Source organism: Lonchura striata, chromosome 12 (assembly GCF_050655825.1).
Source record: "Lonchura striata isolate lonStrDom1 chromosome 12, ASM5065582v1, whole genome shotgun sequence".
In the NCBI taxonomy this organism is placed as follows: domain Eukaryota; kingdom Metazoa; phylum Chordata; class Aves; order Passeriformes; family Estrildidae; genus Lonchura; species Lonchura striata.
The window spans coordinates 19,172,357-19,189,931 of NC_140714.1; the positions used below are offsets into that span (position 1 = coordinate 19,172,357).

Below are 17,575 nucleotides of genomic sequence, written 5' to 3' on the forward strand. Positions count from 1 at the left end.
CGGGACCTCTGAAGATCTTTGATGAAGCCCCATCATCTCACCCAGGTTTCTGGGTGACTTTTCCTTTGGCTGGAACCCATGCTGTGGTGGAGCCGGGCACCTCAACTTCACCAAGGTTGCACAAGAAGCTGTACTGAGACATTTCTTAACAAGAATGACCTTTTCTAAGGGAATGGCCTCAACTTGCATCAAGGGAGGGTTAGGGTGGATCTCAGGGAAAGGTTCTACCCCAGAGGGTGCTGGGCACTGCTCAGGAAATGGGCATAGCCCCCAGGCTGCCAGAGCTGCAGGAGCTCCCAGTGATGCCCAGGATGGGATTGTTGGGGTGTCTGTGCATGGCCAGGGGTTGGACACATGGTCCCTGTGTGTCCCTTCCAGCTCAGGACATTCTGTGATCCTGCGAACTGAAGTCCCCCAAGCTTGCCTTACCCTCCAATCAGTGCCAGCTACTTCTGCTACTAAAACCAAACCTCTTCCAGCTCCATCCATCCATAACACAAGGTTTACAAGTGGGCAGAGATAACCCTAATTAAGAGCTCAACTGCCTGTTCAGTGCCCTGGAGGTTCCACGTCCCCCCATCCCTCCCAGGACACACACCAGTGCTCCCTGAGCCTCACTCACAGCTGATCCCACTGGCAGACACAGGCTGAGAGTGAGAACAGTAAAAAAGCTGTGAGATAAAGCACCAGGGACAATCTGCCCCCAGGAAATCCAAAGGGAGCCTGCTGGCACTGCTGGTGTCTGTCCCTGCCCCTCAGCCTCATCCCACAGTTATCCCCAAAGGCCGGGACAAACAATGCCCCTGTGTGTGCAGCTATCCATGCTGATCTGGAGAGCAATTTGCAGAGGGATGATCCAGGCTGCAGGAAAAACTGGCTGCCTTTAAAGAAGGAATTCAATCCCAAAGCCCTCCCAGTTCTCTAAGGCTGAGGAAGTATAAAGCCATTCTTGTAAACACTTCTCCAGGAACTTGTGTTCACCACTACCTCACACTATTATCAGTGAGAACTTACAGGCTCTGTCCTGCTGGATTATTGTTAGTGTAAACAACTTTGCTAAATTGCTTGGCACTCTGTCTGCATGCAGCATGTTCAAACTCTGTAGTCTATTCAGCCAAAATCAAATATAAAGGCCCATCTGTATTAAACCTCAAGAAGAAATTAATAGACTACTATTTTCATGCAAAGCAGATATTTAAAAAAGGCAAAGCCAATACATATGGATGAACTTTTTCATTCATAATTTTAGATGCCACACAATGAAGGCTGTTGTTTAAGCTTTATTTTTTCTCTAACAGCTCTCCATACAATGCAGTGCATTGTTCAAACTCTGGAGCAATTTAAGCTTTTTCAATGTCTCCTAAAATCCCTGGATTTATATCCAAAGAGAGCTGACACTGTAACAAATTTGACTTGTGAGTAACAAGTTACAGCCTTTAAGCAAATTGCTCATTAACACAGAATTCAACTTACTGCTACAAACCTCACTACCTTTTATCTCAGGAAAAAAAATATGCTGCCTATCTTATCTACAGAAAGCTGTGGGATAACACTCTATTATATTTGGGTTTTTAATTTCCTTGTTTGAGTTCTCAGTACAAATGCTGAACTAGCATCCAGGGTGAGAACTCCAGAGGGGGAAAAAAAAAGTTAAAGCATGACCTAAATCTATCCTGCCTTTGATGATGGAGGAAAATAAACTGAATTTTGCTGTCAGTCCTGAAGAGGATATTCCCAACTTCATGTTAGGAGGAAATGAGCAAGAAAAGCCCAACTGTGAAGCTGGGGCTCTTTGTTTTTTTCCTGAAGATGAAAGAGATTGAAAATGCAAAACCCACTGAATGTTCTATAAATGGGGACCGCTCTGTAGATGCATCTTAATTTACATGGCTTTGAACAGAATTTTTACACTGTGTTACAAATAAGAACACTTAATTTGCCATGAAGGAGATTCTTATCCAATTCTTAGCAGAATAGTGCTTAAGTCATTTTACATATTTAGAAACTAACCCGAATTTTGCAGTTAATAGGAGAAACTGATGTTAGAGAAAGAGAAAAATGCAAGGTCAGCAGAGAGAGCTGATGGAAACTCTTCTTTAGAACTTAAGAAAACATGTTGCATTTCGTCAAAAAGCAAATTAAGTTAGCAGGATCTGTGCCTCTGATAGCAAACATCTGAAGTGGCCTTTTGGGGAAGACACAGACATTTTCAGGATGCTTTGCAGTGCCCTGAGAGGACACCCAGCTCTGCAAGCCAAGGAATGCTCCAGCCTTACAGGAAGTCAGTGAAATAATTATGTAATATGCCACTAACTAATGAAAGCTGTCCTGAAACCAAAGAGGGGTGTTTTGATAGAAATCTGGATCCAATTTTCTTCATAAAAAAAAAAAAAATCCCAGTCTTCTAGACTATCCAGAGAACTCTACATAACTATTTTGAGTGCTCCAAGTAACATGCCTGGGGGATTTCTTAGCATCTTATTGCATTTCTTTATACCTTTCCCAGCACAGCAGTTCCAGCCCTGAGAATGCAGCAATAACCCAGAGCATCTGAAACGGGGAGAGAGAGAGGAAGGAAGGCAGAAATCTGCCTTCCAACACAGCACCATCTGTGATAAACAACAGAACGAAAGGGATCTGCCTGGAGACTGCTTCTCCTCATGCATATTCCGTGGGAAAGCAGGAGCCAGAACTGGCTGGACAGCCCTGGAGTCAAAGAGCAGCATCACCTGTGCTCTGCTCTGTTTTGTTTAACTCTGAGCACTCCATTACCTCAACAGCGGGCTCAGAAGGAATATTGAGCCAGAGTTAAGTGAGTTTCCACCACAAAACGAGATGCAGATGTTCCAGCCCGGATTACCTGGCTGGATCAAGTGGCTGCCATTCGATAGGAAGCACTGGGAATGCCAGCCTGCCTCAGAATGCTGCTGCTCCTTCTGCACCTCTGCCAGGGCTCCCAGGAGCTTCCTCATGGCCCTCAGCTCATTAAAGCAAAATAATGATCTGAAAGCACCACTCATTAAACTGGCCGTTGTTGATCGCTGGCAGCAAATGTTGAGTAGAAGAATATCGGATGTATTCACGCTAAAGATGAGCATCCAGATGCCAAGGCAACAATTCTCTATTTCTACTTTCCTATTGCACCAAAACTATTATAATAAATTACTTGAAGTGGTTGATCATCACTAATAGAACTGTCCTTTTCCACTGGTGAGGACTACACATCCCCACTGGAGTGATTTAAAAATTTTCTTTCAAATGTCTTTTTTATGCAACTTGCTAAAAAAAACCCCAACCCATTAACATTCAGATTTTTCTCCAAAAGCATCAGTTGGATTTGAGATTACCATGGGGCATCATGGGGGTTCAAAGCTAGTAAAGAGATTAAGAGAAACCTCCAAAGGACACAAATAATCAGTGTAAAACAAACAACCTTGAGGAAAAGAAATGGCTTTATCCTGTGCTTCAGAGTTATGGACCACCTTTCTAAAACTCTTTCCCCTCATTTCTGGTTATAATCCTTTTCCTAGCTGTGGCTGTTTTAATTACATGAGTGCACAGAAATCTCCAGGAGGCTACAAAGGCACCTTCAGAAGTCATTTAGAAACCTCCTGCTCAAAACCAGCCTCAGGCAGGATGGGATGCTCAGGTGGGATTTGAGTATCTCCAAAGGTGGAGACTCCACAGCCTCTCTGGAGAACCTGTGCCTGTGCTCTCCAACCTCACAACACAAAATAAATCACCCCACCTTTGAGAAAACAGCCAGGCCTGCAGCCCAGCCTCACTTTTGGACAGCTAATGGGAGAACTTCCAGCTCTCCCACTGCCAGCCCAGCCCCAGCAGAAGGACAATTTGCTGCCCACAAGGCAGATCCCATCTATGTTATCACCATTTCTTCTCTTCCCCCAGAGAGGAGGCCAAAATCAGAGATGTGTTTAATGAACTAAACAGCACAATATTTCCATGCTGGGAACTCCGTGGCTGGACTGTGACCACGAATGGCACAATTTAGGAGCAGACTGAGATGAAGACACAGCTGAGTTCTTGGGAGATTCCTGCTCCTCCCAGGCAGAAAAGGCTCTCCAAGGCTGGCATTAACTCAGCTCACAGATAACAAACTGCTGTCCGGGACTCTAGCTGGGCAAGAAAATGCAGGACCATGCTCAGGATGCAAATCACACTCCTCTGCTCCATGTCCAATTTAAGGGTTGACAGATACACACATTGGAGGATCTTTTCCTATTTCTTAGGGATCAACACATCTATGATCCAAAGGCTGTTGCAAATCCAACAGTTCCAGTGCCAGAAGAGTAAAACCATCAATAAACTTCATAAAACATGCTGCCATAGCTCACCAGCATAGAAATAATCTCAAAAACAAAAAACAAATGCTTCAAGAACGAATCTAGGGGAACAAGGAACCCATCTATTTCCTGTGGCCTATAGGCCCATCACTCTTTCCTCTGAAATTTCAAACCTATTTTTATCTTATCCTGCATCTTTAGAAGTACTTTTCAGGAAGGCATCCATTTATAAGTAGTTCAAGTGTGGCTTTCAGTAAATCCTAATTAATTGAGTTTGAGAGGGAGTTTTGTTGTCAGTGCAGTTACTACTGCAACAGTGTCCCTGGAAAGACAAGATCCATCACCGCTGACACAACTCACTTCTAAAATAAATACTATGGCAGAGGCCAGGAAGATCTGTAGGCATCTCTAAAACACCCTTTGAGTTCAGAGCAGATGTTGCCAGTGTTTACACTTTTTAAATCATTGGGATATAAACACCTCACTATAAACACCACTGAAGTTTTGCTTTTCTTCTCTTCATTTTATGTGTGTTTATTTTAGTATTAAAAATGTTAACTTCCAGAATAAGGAAAATAGCAACAGATGTTTAATCTAAACAAAAACTGCTCCAGTAGAGTGTATTCCTTAAGCTGTTCTTTTGCTTTTGTACTATTAAAGCTAAGATATGGTTAAATAATAATTACTGGAGAAGAGGGTGGGGAATAAAAATGGGACTGGAAAGAATCTTCCATAAATATAAGGCATAATTACAATGAATTGAAGTAACGAGCCAAAACTACAGAGCAACAAAACTTAGTGAAAGAAAGGTGTATTATGTAAATAAAGCTTTGCATAAAATTCCATGGTCTTCATAATTATCACTTGCTTCTCAAGAAAACACTAATTACTGCAGAGAGCAGTGAAAAAGTTAAAGGATCATGAAATGAAAAAGTTAAAGGATCCTGAAAGTTGTTTTTATTTTTTTTTCTTTTAAACCAGTTTTCTTGCTCTAACAAAGAAAGCATAGCATAAGAAAGAAGTTGGGAATTGAACTTCACAGAACCCCAGCTCTGTATTATTCAGCTCATCTTCTGTAAAAGAGCTTAATCCAAATGAATATATACATACATATTTGTCCAAGAAAGAAAAGGCAGGAAAAAAGGAGAAACAAAGATATTAACAGTACAACAGGGAGCCCCTGCACTTCCTGAAGGGAAGCAATGAGGCCATGCTGGCTTAGGGATAGAAAAGACTGTGATTTCCAAAGTGAGATTCAGCTGCCTGCGTTCTGGCCTGGCCTTTTCCTGAGCACTGTGAACAGATATCTCCTTGGCCTGTGTATGCTCCTCATTGTTTCTTTCCTCACAACTCCACCAAGTTTATTTTCTCAACGAACGTGGAAAGCGTTTCTGCTGAATCAGAAAAAAAAAAAAAAAAAAAAAAAAAAGCTTTTCGCGGCGCTTGTGTGTGGCTCCAGCAAAACCAGCCCCGCTGCCAAGCCGAATTAGCTCAGTGGTGCCTTTCTCTCCAGGCAAAGCCAAGCCATAACCGCTTCTCGCAGCCGCACGTAGAGAAAGCCGCGCGGATTCACAAACCGCTGCTGCCCTGTTCCCGCGGGCGCCTTCCCAGCAGGGCTCCGCGGGCTGCCGGGGCAGGGCGGCCAGCCCCGGGACGGACCGTGCCCGGCCCGGGGGACACGCCGGCAGCCGGGCCGGACCGTGCCCGAGGGACACGCCGGCAGCCGGACCGTGCCCGGCCCGGGGGACACGCCGGCAGCCGGACCGTGCCCGGCCCGGGGGACGCGCCGGCAGCCGGACCGTGCCCGGCCCGGGGGACACGCCGGCAGCCGGACCGTGCCCGGCCCGGGGGACACGCCGGCAGCCGGGCCGGACCGTGCCCGGCCCGGGGGACACGCCGGCAGCCGGGCTGGACCGTGCCCGGCCCGGGGGACGCGCCGGCAGCCGGACCCACGCGTGTCCGCCCGCGGCGTGGGACGCACGGACAGAGCCCGGCCTCAGTGCCAGCAGCGCCGCCCGCCAGGGAAAGCAAAGCAGGCGCTGGAAACGCGGGTTGTGAAAATAAATAAATAAATAAGAACAGGGGGAGAAAAAAAAAAATCACAAAGAAATCCCTGCCCTGTAACAAAGCTCTGACAACAGCCCGAGGGGCGTCCCGCACCGGCGATCTCCAAGAACATCCCCGCTGACAAACAAGAGCGAGCGCCGCTCGGAGAAGGAGCCATCCTGGAAGGGATCCATCCCTCCCCGTGCGAGGGATCGAGGGATCCTTCCCCCCGTGCGAGGGCACCGCTCATTCCCCGTGGCGAGGCACTGTTACCTTCGTAGCACAGGATGCCGATGTTGTTGTTCATCTTGTCCAAGTACTGGTAGTTCAACAGGTCCATCCTCATAAACAGCATTTATCGGGCTGGCGGAGGCGAGCGGCTCCGGGCGGGGGAGGCAGACGGTGCCGAGGCGCTCCGGCTTCCCAGCCCCAGCGAGGCCCAGCCTGGAGCGGGGCGGGAAGGGGCAGCGGGCTCCGACAGCCCGGGCAGCGCGAGGGGAGGGAGCCCTCCCAAGAGTTCTTCCGAGTTTTAAAAAAATAATAATTAAAAAGAAGAGCGCTACAGCAAAGCGAAGGCGGCGGGGAGGAGGGCGCAGCCCGCTGCGAGCGCCGGCGCTGACAGCGGCAGTGCCCGGCACTGCCCGGGGCCGCGCAGGCGCTGCCGGCCGCGGCCGCTTTGTGCTCCGCGGGGAGGAGCGGCCGCGTCAGAGCCGCGCACAGGAAGCGGCCGCGGCTGCGGGAGGAGGAGGAGGAGGCTACGAGGGGAGGAAGCGGCGCCGAGGGGCCTCCTCCGCGCTCGGGGGGCGGGTGCCGAGCCTGCTGTTTGAAACCAATTCTGCGGGAAGCAATGCGACAGCAGCCGTGGAATCACGGCGTGGCATCGCAGGAATGATCAGTGGAATCGCAGGAATGAGAGAGGCAATTAAAATAAAAGGCGTGATGCAGTGGCCATTGCCTCCGTGTATTTAGTTTATATATAAATAGTTTAAAAAGGTTTCTGTCTCTACATATAAACGGGCATCGCACACATTGCTGCAGTTCCATCAGGGCACAGCCAGATCGGATTTTTTAAGGGCTGCTCGTGGTTAAACATTCTGGGCTCTGGATCTTTTCCTAGCTGTGGCTGTTTTAATTACATGAGTGCGCAGAAATCTCCAGGAGGCTACAAAGGCACCTTCAGAGGTCATTTGGAAACCTCCTGCTCAAAACCAGCCTCAGGCAGGGTGGGATGCTCAGGTGGGATTTGACCATCTCCAAAGGTGGAGACTCCACAGCCTCTCTGGAGAACCTGTGCCTGTGCTCACCAACCTCACAACACAAAATAAATCACCCCACCTTTGAGAAAACAGCCAGGCCTGCAGCACAGCCTCACTTTTGGACAGCTAATGGGAGAACTTCCAGCTCTCCCACTGCCAGCCCAGCCCCAGCAGAAGGACAATTTGCTGCCCACAAGGCAGATCCCATCTATGTTATCACCATTTCTTCTCTTCCCCCAGAGAGGAGGCCAAAATCAGAGATGTGTTTAATGAACTAAACAGCACAATATTTCCATGCTGGGAACTCCGTGGCTGCCAAATCCCTGGCTGAGCTGACAGAGGCGATGGAGCCCGGTGCTGCTCCAGCTCTCCCGTCCCTGGATGTGGGCTGCCCCTCTGCAGCCCCAGCCTGGAGCTCAGAGCTGCTCAGACAGATGTGTGCCCTCATCCCGAGAAGGCAGAACATCTGGGCAGGTGTGCGAACCTGGTGGGCATCAGTTCACATTTGCTGTGGGTCATCAGCGCCTCAAGTCTCGGGCTGATAGGAAAAGAGAAATAAAAAAAGCCAATGGAAACCTAATTTTCCCTCTGCCCGCTTCAGCTTGGAGCACAGATCATCCCTGCCCATCTGGGATGAGAAATCTTCATGGTGCACACAAGGGCAGTAGCAGTAAAAAACTTCAATTTCCACCCTGAGAACTTCTCCCCTCTGCTAGAGAAGGGGAAGGGATGACATGACAGAGGCAACTCACAGAGTGACACTTTGTGATGGCATTTTGAGAGTTACTGCTTGAATGCTCTGGGTATTCCAGTAAAAACAGGTAGCTTAAATTTACTGCTGGTGTCCATTGAATATTCTAAGGAAGATTGCCTAGAACATAAAAAAGGTTTATTCTCAGTGCAGATACACAATGTTGAGGTAACAACACATTTCTTGATTGGTATCTAATAAAAAGTTGCAGTTGTTTTGCAAAAGTTGCAACCACACAGACCAAAGCATCCCATGCTATTTTCCAGAAAGATAAACATTTTTAATAAAGAGTAGTGTATGGTAATTTTTAAGCAGGGCATGAGAAGTTTTGCATATTGTACATACTCAGAGATATTCTACACCAATCCATCAAATTAAAACAGCCATCTAATAAAGACATCAGGAGAAATTTGAGCCCTCTAAGATATAAACAACAATAAAAATCCACACCTCCAACATTAAAAAAGAAAGGCATGTTTCTTCAGCATGAAACACAAGTTCCTCACCAATTTTGGGGACAATATTTTGATATGCATATAGAGAGCATCCCTGAATTCACATGAATGCAATACATTTATTGGGTGCTTGGGAAGGACAAGAAGATAAGTATTTGATTTTTTTTGCTTTGAAATACTTGGATTTTTGTGGGAGGTGCAGGTGATGAGGAAGAAAACACTATTTAAACTCCTTTAGAGCAGTGCTCTAATAGACAGGGGTGCACATGGCCATTATAATTCCCAGTCCAATTTGAATTCTCTATATTCAAAGTTACATATTTCTTCAAGCTGTTTGGAAAAGCATGATTGGGTGCTGTCCAGAAACCACTGACTACTCAGAAGCGCTGTCCAGACACTAATAAAGGAGTTAATTCTTCTTTATTAGACCAGTAGTCACTGGTGTGCAGGTTTTTAGGCAGTAATGATCATTGTTAGGTGAATGGCTTTCAGCATTTCAGTACAAACTCTGATTGAACTTGTCAAATGTTGCATAATGAGTGTGCTTTACAATAAATAATAAAAAACTGTACCAAATACCAAGAGCTTTTTGAACTTCTAAATTAAAATACCTGTGCTGCAAACAAGGCAATGCCTAGTGAAAGAATGGGGGAGAATTATCAATGTAAACATATCCATTACGCTGCATTTTAAACCCAAAATCCATTCTTAGGAAAACTTTCTTTGAAAGAAAATTTTATCAGTTCAACAAACCCAAGTCCAGCAGACATTAACCTCAAATACTGACAGGGTCACTGCATAGTACTTGGTTCCTGTCAGCAAATTCTCAATTCAGTTTGCTGCTCATCGGTCTGAGAGACCTTCCACTGAACAGAAACCAATCATCAGTGCAGCAGAGGGCTGGGGAAAGGCTGCTTTTCATCAGCTCCTTCTGCTCCCTGAGAGCTGAGGCATCCCTGCCTCTCGCTGGCTGGAGTATTTATTTCCTCTAGGGTCTCACACTCCCTGCTCCTGGCACTGAACCCCAGAGCTGGGATCCGCTGGGAGAGCGCTGAACTTTAATTTAACACAACAGCAGCCTCTAGAGGTAAGGGGAAAGGCACAGCTCCGGTGGGATTGACATGGATTTTCTTCTGATGACCCCACAGAGCAGGGCACAGCCTTCAGCCTCTCAGGGATCTGCTTCACCTCAGCCCAGAGAGCAAATTCAGTCTGCACACAGCAATGTCTCACCGCCTCACAAGACAAAAAAGCAAAGGAAGGAAAGCAAAAAGAGCAGGTAAATCACCTCTGTAAATCACCACTTAATATAAAAGCAAATCCCTACAACTGTATATTATTCGACTGTATATTATATTCTTAATATATCAAGTCTGTGATATCAGATTTGACAGTGAGATTTTATATGGGTTTTAGAGCATTTGAACAAGCACTGAGCTGCTTTAGAGCATTACAAACATACAGGGAGCTGCATTTTTCTGTGTCTTTTCTCTGCCCTTCTCGACCCTCTCCTCTCTCACATGTGCTGCTGCCTCAGGCAGTGCTGAAGAACGTGAGAAAACAAAATGCCTTTGGTGCCCGCACTCCAACACATCTTCCAGGGAGAATATGGGCAACACTGGCTAAGAACCAGCCCCACAATAGGAGACAGCTGGAATTCCACCCGTGAAGATCATCAGCAGAGAGCAATTATTGAAACAGTGACCAGTTCTGTACCCGAGAGAAAAAATAGTCTTTATAGAGGTGGGACACACTCTGCTGTGTCTGTGTGGCCACACAGTGTTGCTCAGCTTAATTCCATTTTTGAGTAGATAATTGTCAGCTGCAGCTCCTCAGGTCAGACAGGCACCTACTGAAACCTCAATGCACACTGAGGAGGAGGTGGAGGAATAAAGCAAGAACATTTAAAAACAGGTTTTACCCTTTTTGTTGCCCTAAGAAAAGAGCAAATTCGAGTTGAGGGTTGCTAGGTGGCGATGTGCCTGAAGGAAAAGGCTTTTCTTTTTCCATGCACTCCACGGCAGTGTGTGGGAAAAGCTGCTCTCAACATCCCTGTTGTTACATTTGTTAGAATGCATTGCACAGGAAAAAGGCAAAATAAAAATTCCCCTTGAAGCAGGATGGGGTGTTTGCTTTGAAATCCATTCAGGTGTGATGAGGAAATACAGTTAAAATGGACTGAACATGCAGCAAACCCAGAAATGGATGACAAGGAAAATGACATTTCAAGTTCCTTACAAGCAGCAACAAACACTTCCCTTGGTGAGACAGACAGCACAATAATAACTTTACACACGCATTAAGCACTCAACTGCACCAGTGGACAGAAGATATCAAAACACACATCATTCCCATGTGCATTCTTCCACCTTTTTTTCTTAATCATGAAGTTGCATTGCAAATAGATTTTAATCACATCCAGCTACCTGTTCCCTTAAGATAAATCAATAACTAAGGAAAGCCCCATCAGGGTGGGCATCTCTGAGCTCAAGCTGTGTCTTCCTTTTTGACCTGTCCCCTAGTTAAAGGTTTCAACAACATGCCAGATATTATAGAACAAAAATATGCCTTTTTAATTGTCACTGGAGCTTCTCAAGCCTGAAATAGGGAAGTTTACACCCAATATTGTAATGAAAGAATTTGTGCATTCTATCATTCTTGTCATAACCTAAATAGGGAATGCTGCTTTCAAAACCCAAACACAGCATTATCTAGTGAGGAAATCTGCTTATGAGTGTGTGAGTGTCACAAAGTGCTGTGCAACTCACATTGGAATCCCCCGTGAACAAAATGCCAGGGAAACTAAAAATACAGCAATGCCTAAGAGTGTCTAGAATTGCAAGAACTTGTAGGCCCAGGAATAGATGGTAATGGCTTGTCTGGACGGGCAGATGGACTGATTTTTTAAGGTTTATTTTAAATGCCTTGCTGCACTGCAGTTCTTATTCAGTACTACTCTCTTCTTTAAAGACACACAGATTGCAAAAAGCATCTCACCGTGGCGGTAAATAAAAATTTCAGATCACTTGTTTGCAAATACTGAGCAATTTAGGACCATCTATGTCATATCAGATCAGAAAATTCCAATGTGTTTATCAACTCAAAAAGCTTTTGGTGAATTAAAACCTGCCCCCAGCAGCAGGAATCATTTACCTCCCACCCCAAACTAAACACACCTGCTGTCCTTCCACAGCCTTTCCCAGGTGGGAATTTGGGCCAGGAAAGGCAGAATCCCTGGCAGGGCACAGACAGAGCTTCCCTTGTAGGATTTTTTTGCAAAAACCACAATTAATTCTGAGTGAATATATAAAATAGGCACAGAGGTGCTGGGCGAGGCCTCTGGTTCATCAAGAATATTTTCCATTTCTCACTGGTATCTTGCAGCTCTCAATTTGCTGGTGTTTTTCTCCTTTTGTTTTCTTAGGCTGGGCTGAGAAGACTTCAAAAGTGCAGCTAAAGCACACAACAGATAAATCTAGTTTATCTGTGTGGGAAAATTGTTATGTGCTAATTAAAAACTTGATAATATTTTCTGCTATTTGCATACTATTTTAAATCTCTGAAGGGTTGATGATAATCACAAACATAATTCAACTTGAACTACAAAGAGTCTCAAACACCACCAGAGCCTCCAGATGCAAGCAGTGAGGTGCAAACCTTGCCATGCCCTGTTTGTGTTAGCAGGGCAAAAAAATTACTTAATATTCTTCCAATATGAGAAATGAGAGGATAAAAAAAAAAAAGAGAATTACTAAAGAAAAAATGCCAATTTTAAGTCAGCTTGATGCTCAGGCATCTAAACCACTTTTAACTTAGGAAAATTAGGAGCCAGACTGTGTTTAGAGGTTAGATTTCAAAATTACCATGTGTATCCCTCAGCTTTGGGAAGAAGCAAATCCAGTTTCCAGGAGCCACTAATTACAGGGTTTAGAAATAAAGCAGAGAGCTTTAAGATTGCTCAAGTCTTTGAAAACATTTCCCCTTATAGCTCTCTTGGCAAGACATGAAATACACTTTTTTAATATAAATATATATATATGTATGGCCTAATTGAGTTTAGGTATTAACATATGTAAATCTGTGGAGCTGACCTTGCTTGCACACAGGCTGAATATTCCAATAATTATAATCACCTTATAAATGATACAAAACCAGGATTCCCAATGCTGTCCCATGCACTAAAATCAATCACAACTTTTCCTACTGAATGGAATAATTTTGGCTTCTACACATCACAGCAATTACTTATCCTAAATTTTAAGATTAAAATATTAATAAGTAGCTATTGCAAAACCCAGTTATGCAACTTGCAACCAATTCGATTAAATTAAAATGAAATATCATTCAAGCTCTAAGGCTATTCCTTTCCAATTGAGGGTCTTGTTCTCTATTATTTCAAAAGTATTTGACCTTAATATTTTTTTTTACCACACCAAAAACAACAAAAAAAAAAAACCAAAAAAACCCCAAAACAAAAACCCAAACAAACAAGCCAAAACAAAAAGCAAACCCAACCTTAAAGACACTCTCACTTATCCCAAAATTTAGTGCTCACAAAAGCCCAGCCATTCAAAAACCTTTGTTCAGGATGCTGAGGGGGTGTCCTCTGGATTATTGGAGGAAAAAAGAACAAAGAAAACGAGAAAAAGAACAACAGCCTTGGATTATTTAAAGTATTAATGCAAGAAGAGCATGTTTTAGTATATAAATATATAATATGGTATATTATTTACTCAGACACATGGATATATGCAGGGTTCTGTAGGACACAAGTGGAATGTTATAAATTATCCTAATTCCACTAAATCCTGCAGAAAACACTCTTGCTGTCCAGAAGTACAAATTCAGGTCTCAGAAACAGATAAATAATAGGAAAAACCTCTCAAAAGCAGTCACAAAAGCCTTCCCTGTTCCAAAGCACAACCTTCCAACATTGCTTGTCTCCAGCCAGGACAAGGACTGGCAGTGAATGGAAGATAAAACCCTTTTGCCAAAGGATCAAAGTTACCATTTCCAATTCTACAGGTACATTTTCCTTTCAAAAATGAAACCTAGAGAATGCTGAAAATTCCCCACCAAAACTCTCTTTCAGTGGAATCAACATTAGCTTTTTTAATTGTGCTTTTGCTGTTTTCACTCCAAAAATAAATGGAAAAAATAAAGGGTTTTTACATATTTTGGATTAAAAAAGACATTTATTTGTTTTTAACTTCCAGCTTTCTGATAAACCAGTAAAATCTATACATACATTTCCCATCACTTCCCCTTTGCCATCTCTACCTTGGTTTTCTTAGGGATCACACAACCATCACTCACCACCTTTACAAGCAGAGACTATTCTTTAAACCAAATTTTTGGCTTTTAATTTACCAAAAAGTCAAAAATCTCCTTAATTTACCAAAAATCTCTCTTAATTTACCAAACATTCATCAAAATCTCCCTCTGGTGAGCACTGCCCATGTCACAGCTTGTCCTTAAGGCCACGAGGAATCCCAGGTGCTGCAGGAATTTGTAGTGACCACAACCTGAGCTTTGTCCTGTTTTAGGACTTGCTTGTTTTTAACCCAGGGGCAGAGAGGAAAGGATCACAGCTATCAAATTTTAACCACAAAAAAAATCCTTGGCTGTGCAGATTTGTGGGTTTTATATCAGGCTTTTTTCCCCGAGGCTGGTGTCCACCACCCCTTCACTTCCTGAAATTCAGTGTGTTCCCAAACACAACAAATATTCCACAACATCCCCAAAATTTCCTCGGCCTTTTAAAATATTTTCCATCTTAACATCCCCTTTCTCTCACCTACATGAAATTCTCTCTCTCCTTCCAACAATCTCAACACCTTCCTCAAGCTGTGCTCTCCAACCACCCTGAACCCACTCCTCTCTTCTTGAACCCATCAATCCCACCTCACCCAGAGCTCCCCATCCTGTCTCACCATTTCCCTATCAAAGGTTAATTCTTCATGATCCAGGCTCTAAAATTCCCTGTTTCCTTCCAGATTAGGCACAGAACAGGCCAAGGCAAACACAGCACCAAAAGATACTCAGTCATGGGATCCTGAAATCCCAAAAATGAAGTGGCAGATCACACTCTCTGGGTGACTCTCCCTGTCTTGGTTCTTTTCCTATTGACTTTTTATTTCCTTTCTCTTGAGCTACAGGTGCTCTCAGACCCATGAACTCAGTGTTTGCTTCTCTGACCCAGTAATATTCCACCTTTCCAAAAAGCTGTAAAAACAGATGTCCTGGGTGTACTGGAGTTCACATCCACCTCCTTCCAGAGCAAAGGGGAAAACAGGCATTATTTTGTGACAGGAGTGGTGGCTTATGAGGAAGACGTCATAATGGTCCCAGCAGCTCTCCACTGAGATAAAATTCCCCTATGAAAAAACCCCAACTCTCAAGCAAGGAAAAAGAAAAAAAATTAAAAAAATCAGCTGTAGGCGGTGAGCTGGGCTAATTACATAAATCAGATTATTGCCAAAAATTCTGGGCTCGTTGCTTGCAGAAGTTGGAGGAACTGAAGTGTCATATGAAGATGATTGCTGGGGCTGGGCCAGGACAATTAAAGGAGGAGTCACATCCCTGGTGTGAGGCGCTGATTTGCTGCCAGGATGATAAACACAGACACAGCATGCACCGACAAGCATTCCAGGCAGGCATCAAAGCTGGGGGTGCAGCCTCAAAAGCAAAAGCTCCCAGTTTATGACCTTAATACTGAGTTTCTGTCAGCCTTGGGAGTGGGCCTGCAGCAGGACTGGCTGCCAGGTGTGTGAGCAGCCCTGGGTAACTGCTCCAGAGTCCAAAATTCACACACTGCTGCTCCCTGCACTCCCTGCTGGGCTGGGCTTCCCTTTGAAAAGAATCAGCAGCAAAAAAGCTGGCTGCAAAGCATTTAACTTAATAAACTATAAAATTATAAAATATATAAACTATATAAATAGATGCAATAAAAATAGATACTATCTATTATATAGTAGATATAAAATAAATAAATATATAAATATAAATTATATTAAATATATAATATATATAAAAGAAATATAAATATATAAAATATATAATTATTACTAAATATATAAATATACAAAATTGTACAATATCAATATAAAATATAAATATATTCAAATATAAGTTTATTAATGAATCTATAAATACCTATAAATATAATATCTATTGAACATATATAAAAATATAAATTATAAACTATATAAATAATTTATATGCAATTACATAAATAATTTAATAAATTAAATTAATTTGGTAAAATTTGATATATTTTATACAGTAGTTTGTAATTTATTAATAAAATAAATTTAACAAAAAGGCCAAAATCCTAAGCTGGAGACACTTTACATGCCTTAGGAATCAGTTTTCAGGATAAATATTGTAATATATTTTTTTAAAACAGAGAAATGTTTAAAGAGTATTGCTCTTTTTTCTTTCTCTAGGTTCTTTATGTTCAAACTTCATAATATTGCAAATTTTGCAACACTGATGCTTTTCTTAAAGGCCCATTTCTCCCATAGGCACCTGAAAATATTACACACAATTTTTCTTTTCAGCTTTTGAATCTAACAGATTTAAAACAAAACAACAAAAAAAAGGTAAATTAGGCCTCAAAGTGAATCCACAAGCTCTGAACTGGAAATTAGAGAAAACTTTTGAACTGAACATTATTGAAGGCTGATCATGAAGTGCCAAAATGTTTGGGTTGCACAGAACACAACAACTTTTTAAAAGTATAGATGGATAAAGACTGTCAAAATTGATTTTCTCCTTTGGTGTCCCATCCATCACATGCACTCAGCCATGTCAAGCTTTTCTGTCTCAGAGCAAATTCCCTACCTTGAGCTTTCTCTGAAGTCACATACTTGGACCCCCACAACACAACAGAACAAATTATCATAGTTCTTATTATACATGAAGACAAGAACGCACCTAAACCGAAACCACATGATCAGTATTTTGCCTTCTAAAAGGTGAATTTTCCAACATTTCCTCCAGACAAGAGAATAGAAACATTATGAGCACAGAATTTCTATCTGCAAGGAGCCTTGCAGCTAGACATTCAGTTTTCACCCGAGGCACGCATGCAGCTGTGTGGCAGCTGCAGGATGCGGGCAGGAAGGGGACATGAGACTCCCCTGGAGGCACAGAAGCCAGGCAGATCCCGACTCTCCAAGCACCACGCCTTGCTTTCACCACTCTCAAAATTACAAATAAAACGGCTCCTGCTCCGGATAGTCCTTTCAGGCAGAACCTGTCTGACCTGTTAATGCACTGACAATGGATTTTAAACAGCAGCAGCCTTTATTGAAGCCTTATTAAAGGAACCCTGGCGGAACACCACCTCCTCCCGCACACTCTGCTCAGGCTGCAGATGTGTTGGAACCCTGGTCAGTGAGAATTTCAGACTTTCTGTGCTGCCAGGCACTGACCCCTAAGAGAGCACTGCATTGACCTGAGGCCGTGGAGAAGCTTCCAAAATGGAATGACAGAACTGGGATTGCGGGGGTGGAGTTTGACTAGAAGTGTGTGATATCACAGGGTGGGAAACTTAGAGTTTAAGGGTTTAGAATACAGTAATAGATATAAAGCAAGATGGAGGTTTTAGGGTGGAGGCTGGTCCTTCTTCTTCACCTTCTTCTTCTTCTTTTCTCCTTCTCCTTCTTCTCCATGGGTTTGGGTGGTTTTGTGTCATTGGATAAAAAAGTGTCCATTGTGGGCATGGGTGGTTGGTGATTGGATTAAAAGTAAAAATAA

General features: G+C 43.4%; 1 protein-coding gene across 3 annotated transcripts in view; it reads right to left on the reverse strand.

Annotated features, from left to right (window-relative positions):
- VGLL4 (vestigial like family member 4) overlaps positions 1–17,575 on the reverse strand; it is a 77,643-nt gene that overhangs the window by 37,775 nt on the left and 22,293 nt on the right. Inside the window, exon 1 of one of the 3 annotated variants that reach the window (XM_077786050.2) lies at positions 6,624–7,001. The exons of the other annotated variants lie outside the window; for them this stretch is intronic. Within the exon in view, the coding sequence (XP_077642176.1) occupies positions 6,624–6,705 (82 nt within the window). The 5' untranslated portion in view covers positions 6,706–7,001. Of the gene's footprint in view, positions 1–6,623; positions 7,002–17,575 lie in introns of those variants that run through there. 3 annotated transcript variants of the gene reach the window in all.